General features: G+C 34.2%; 1 protein-coding gene across 1 annotated transcript in view; it reads left to right on the forward strand.

Annotated features, from left to right (window-relative positions):
* Positions 1-3,755, forward strand: part of LOC103583755 (centrosomal protein POC5-like) — a gene marked incomplete at both ends in the record, with an annotated part of 5,682 nt that extends 1,927 nt beyond the window's left edge. Inside the window, 2 exons of the mRNA XM_008564987.1 lie at positions 1,028-1,111; positions 3,550-3,755. Coding sequence (XP_008563209.1) covers positions 1,028-1,111; positions 3,550-3,755 — 290 coding nt within the window. The remainder of the gene's footprint in view (positions 1-1,027; positions 1,112-3,549) is intronic.
* Between the last annotated feature and the right edge of the window lie 115 nt (positions 3,756-3,870).

The following is a 3,870-nucleotide window of genomic DNA, read 5'->3' on the forward strand; positions in this document are numbered from 1 at the left end:
GATCCGAACCCGGGGCCTTGGTGTTATTAGCACCGCACTCTCCCGAGTGAGCCACGGGCCAGCCCCAAAAAATTTTTTTTTCTAACACAAAATTGTATATCCAAATTTTATTGATCTTCAAGAGATATGAACCTTGGATTTATTCATTCTACATCAATGATGTTGATCATGTTTTGATTACATTGGGTACCTCAACATGCAGTCCCTGCTGAGGAAACTCAAAGTGCTGCATATTCTCTTGTAAATTTAAATAGGCAAATCAGCATTGTAGCCTTATGTACCTCTGCCCTTAAGGAAATTACCAAAAACTTATTTCCTTTCCCATTGCCAACAGTACTTGTTTATGCTCTTCCTTTCCCAAAAACGATTTGAGATTAAAACATACAGCATATAGTAAATTTAGATATTCTTTAGACATCCTGATTCACTAGTAGACTTTGTTAGGTTGGGCTTTGTAAATTTATCATCACACATTCACTTTATTCTTGGTATTGTGGTTGCTTGGCATAAGGTAGGGTATGTCGAAGTTGGCAAAGTATGTAAAGCCTCTAACACAGCCATTCTTGTTTTTTCCCAGTTTCCTTTTTGCCACCTATGGACTAAAGGTTTCTGAAGTAGAAGCAAGGAAGTTCTTGTCTGGGGGGAACCAGTGCCACTTTGGTTTGATTGCAGCTAGTGAAAAACAGCAGGGAAATACCCAGCGGCATAAGATAGCAAATCCTTTTCTAAGTTCTAATGTCATTTGCCCATTTGTTCTCTTACTGTGAATTGAATACCAACGTAAACTGAATTATCTTTTGCCCATATTTGGTGGCTGAGATTGAGTGATACAGTGTCTTTTTCTAGTCTCAGATTTTTTTTCTTTTTTTTTTTTTTGTTCTTTGTCTTAGTGTTTCTATATCCCTAGCATGTTGTATTTTGTTTGTTCTAAAATCTTACTTATGCACTGCTACCTTCTTAGGTGAATGTGAATAGGCATTTTATTTGAGTGGTTCAGTTTAATTAAAAAAAACTTTCTTTTTGGCAGGAAGTAACCCTTTAGTAAGAGAAACTGGGATGGAAGTTGGAAAAGAAAGTGATTTAAATATTTCAAGTCATTCAAAGACAGATGGTATGACTTTTCCTTAGTTTGTTTTTATTAATATACAACATTGTGGTTTAATGAATATTATCTATGTAGTAAGGAATAATTTCAGCATATTTCTTTTTGGCAGGATTTTTAAATGCTGTTATTGCTAATTTATTTTAAGCAATAATATTTAAAATAATCTCATAAGATTCCAAAATAGTACAATTAAGACAGGTTAATGCATTATAGTGTGCAGCATTCTTAAAATTGCTAAGTTAGAGGGCAGGTATTTTAAAAGACTTAATGGGATATTAGATAGTTTGGCCATTTAAAGTTTTTTTGTAAACCAATGCACTGTTTCTCAACTTTCAGGCATTTGTGTACCAATATAATGATTTTCATGATATCTTTACATGACTTGTTCTATTGTTTACTATTTATTTTAAATATGTTCACTTTTTAGCTTAACTTAATTTTAGAAGGAAACTTTTTATCAGTCATTACTGAATAAAACATAAAACTAAAATACACTTGTTACAAATAGAAAGTAATGGTAAAATAAATACAGTGAAAATGAAGTTGTTAAATTTTATCTAAGTATAGTCATTAGCCATATAACAGCATTTCAGTCAACAGTGTACCACATATACGACAGTGGTCCCTTAAGATTATAACGGATTTGAAAAACTCCTGTCACCTAGTGACTTTACAGCTGTCGTAATGTCACAGTGCAGTGCATTACTCACTCATATCTGTGGTGACACTGGCCAGGAGCAATAGGCTATACCATATAGGCCTAGGTGAGTCACAGGCTATACCATCTAGTTTTCTGTAAGTACATTCTGTGATCGCACAAGGACGAAATCTAACAGTGCACTTCTCAGAACACATCGTTAAGCAGCACATGGCTGTACTGTTGGTGGGGATGTGTTCAGCCTAAAGTCTGCTTTGTCCTTGTTGATAGGAAAGATTAACAAATGTTAGAGGTTTTAAAAGCATATTAGAACCAGATGGGACTTTTTCATTGACACAGTCAGAATAACTAAGATAATAAAAAATAGAATACTTTTCTCACTATGTGATTCAATGCTATTCATGTAAGAACCATTTAAACCACCATGTAAGAAATGCCTCTATCCTTTAGTTTCCTCACTTGTAAGGAGAAGTCTTAGCAATATAATCTGACTGCTTTTCCAGCTTCTTAAGTTACATGATTCTATTTTTTTAGAAGATGAGTGTGTGTGTGTGTGTGTATTTTTTTTTTTTAACTAAAAAGCTGAGCCTATTCTTGTGAATGCAGATCTAGTTGGTAAAATCCAGTAAAAGAGAATATTCATCATGTACTTTATCATTCCACCTTACTCTTTGGGTTCCTTAACCATCTTCAGAACATGTGGGTAGTGTTTCAGTGTGACTATCCTGAATCTTGTGTTATATTTTTTATGCCAAACATACATATTAGAGAATGATCTTCTCTTTTGCAAAAAATTCTTGAAAGATTTTCTTTTAAGTAGCAAGTTCTCTAGTAGATTTGTCTTTGTTTGATTCATTCAGTAAGGAAGAAAGGAAAGCCCTTTAATCTTGGTTATTAGGACCCTCATAACAAATGTGAGATATGTGAGAATTGGTGATGAATAATCTCTAATTCCAACATAAATGTGTGATGAAATATTCACATTTCTATTTTGTGCTTTTTAGAGACAGATACCAACTATCAGGCATTTGTGTACCAATATAATGATTTTCGTCCTATGTTTATACCATCTGTTCTATTTTTGGTTGTGGCTCTCCCATACCACCCTGTATATTGGCAGGGGATGTTATATATATGTACATATATATAGATGTATATATTTCTCACCTATGTGTTGAAGGTTAACATGGTGCCTTACAACAGAGTATCTGATAAACTTTATTACTAGTCTCTTTCTACTTACATTGTTGAATTTCAGTAGTGTTAAGACCAATCCCAGTATTAAATATGAAGTAATAATGACCTATATACAACCACTCTGACCTTGGTCAATTACTTAACCCTCTCTGAACTTGTTTCCTCATCAATAAAATGGAGAAGGTAATACCTATTTCTTAGGGTAGTATATGTTATGAGAGCTAATCCTTATAACGGTTTTATTATGGGAACATAAAAATCACTTGGTTGATGTTGATATGATGATGTGGATGATAATACTTACAGCTCAGGCTGGACCTGGATGTATGAAGTATCCTTAGTTGGTACAGAGGTCATTTGTTGTGAGGTGGTGGAGAGTGTAGGAGGCATCTCATGCCAGTCAGTCCTGAATCAGTGACAATACTGAAATTAAAAATAGCCCCATTAAGGTACACCTGAAAAGTAATTTCTCTGCATTTTTCTCAGCCTCCGTAGATAGCAGACACCTTCTAGCTTTTCAATATGACTCCTTACCAATTTGGGTAATTTTCAATTTGGCATGACTACTACAACTTTTCTTTTATTCTAGGGTCGTCACCAGTGTTATCACCAAGGAAGCCTTCTCACCCAGTCATGGACTTCTTCAGTTCACATCTTTTAGGTGACTCTTCCTCACCAGCATCTAATTCTACTCATACAGATGCCCGTGAAATACTTGTGAGCGATTTTCTTGTTTCTGATGAAAACCTTCATAAGATGGAAAATGTACTTGATCTTTGGAGTTCAGGTCTTAAGGTATTGCAGTTGTTCAATTACAGTTTTTTAATATGCAGTGCAGTAGTTTTACTCTTGTTTCTACTGTTTAGTCTTCTTTAATTATAAGTTTGTTTTTTTTTTTTTGTTTTTTTTT

Source organism: Galeopterus variegatus, unplaced genomic scaffold, assembly GCF_000696425.1.
Source record: "Galeopterus variegatus unplaced genomic scaffold, G_variegatus-3.0.2 Scaffold27714, whole genome shotgun sequence".
NCBI classification, from domain to species: Eukaryota; Metazoa; Chordata; class Mammalia; order Dermoptera; family Cynocephalidae; genus Galeopterus; species Galeopterus variegatus.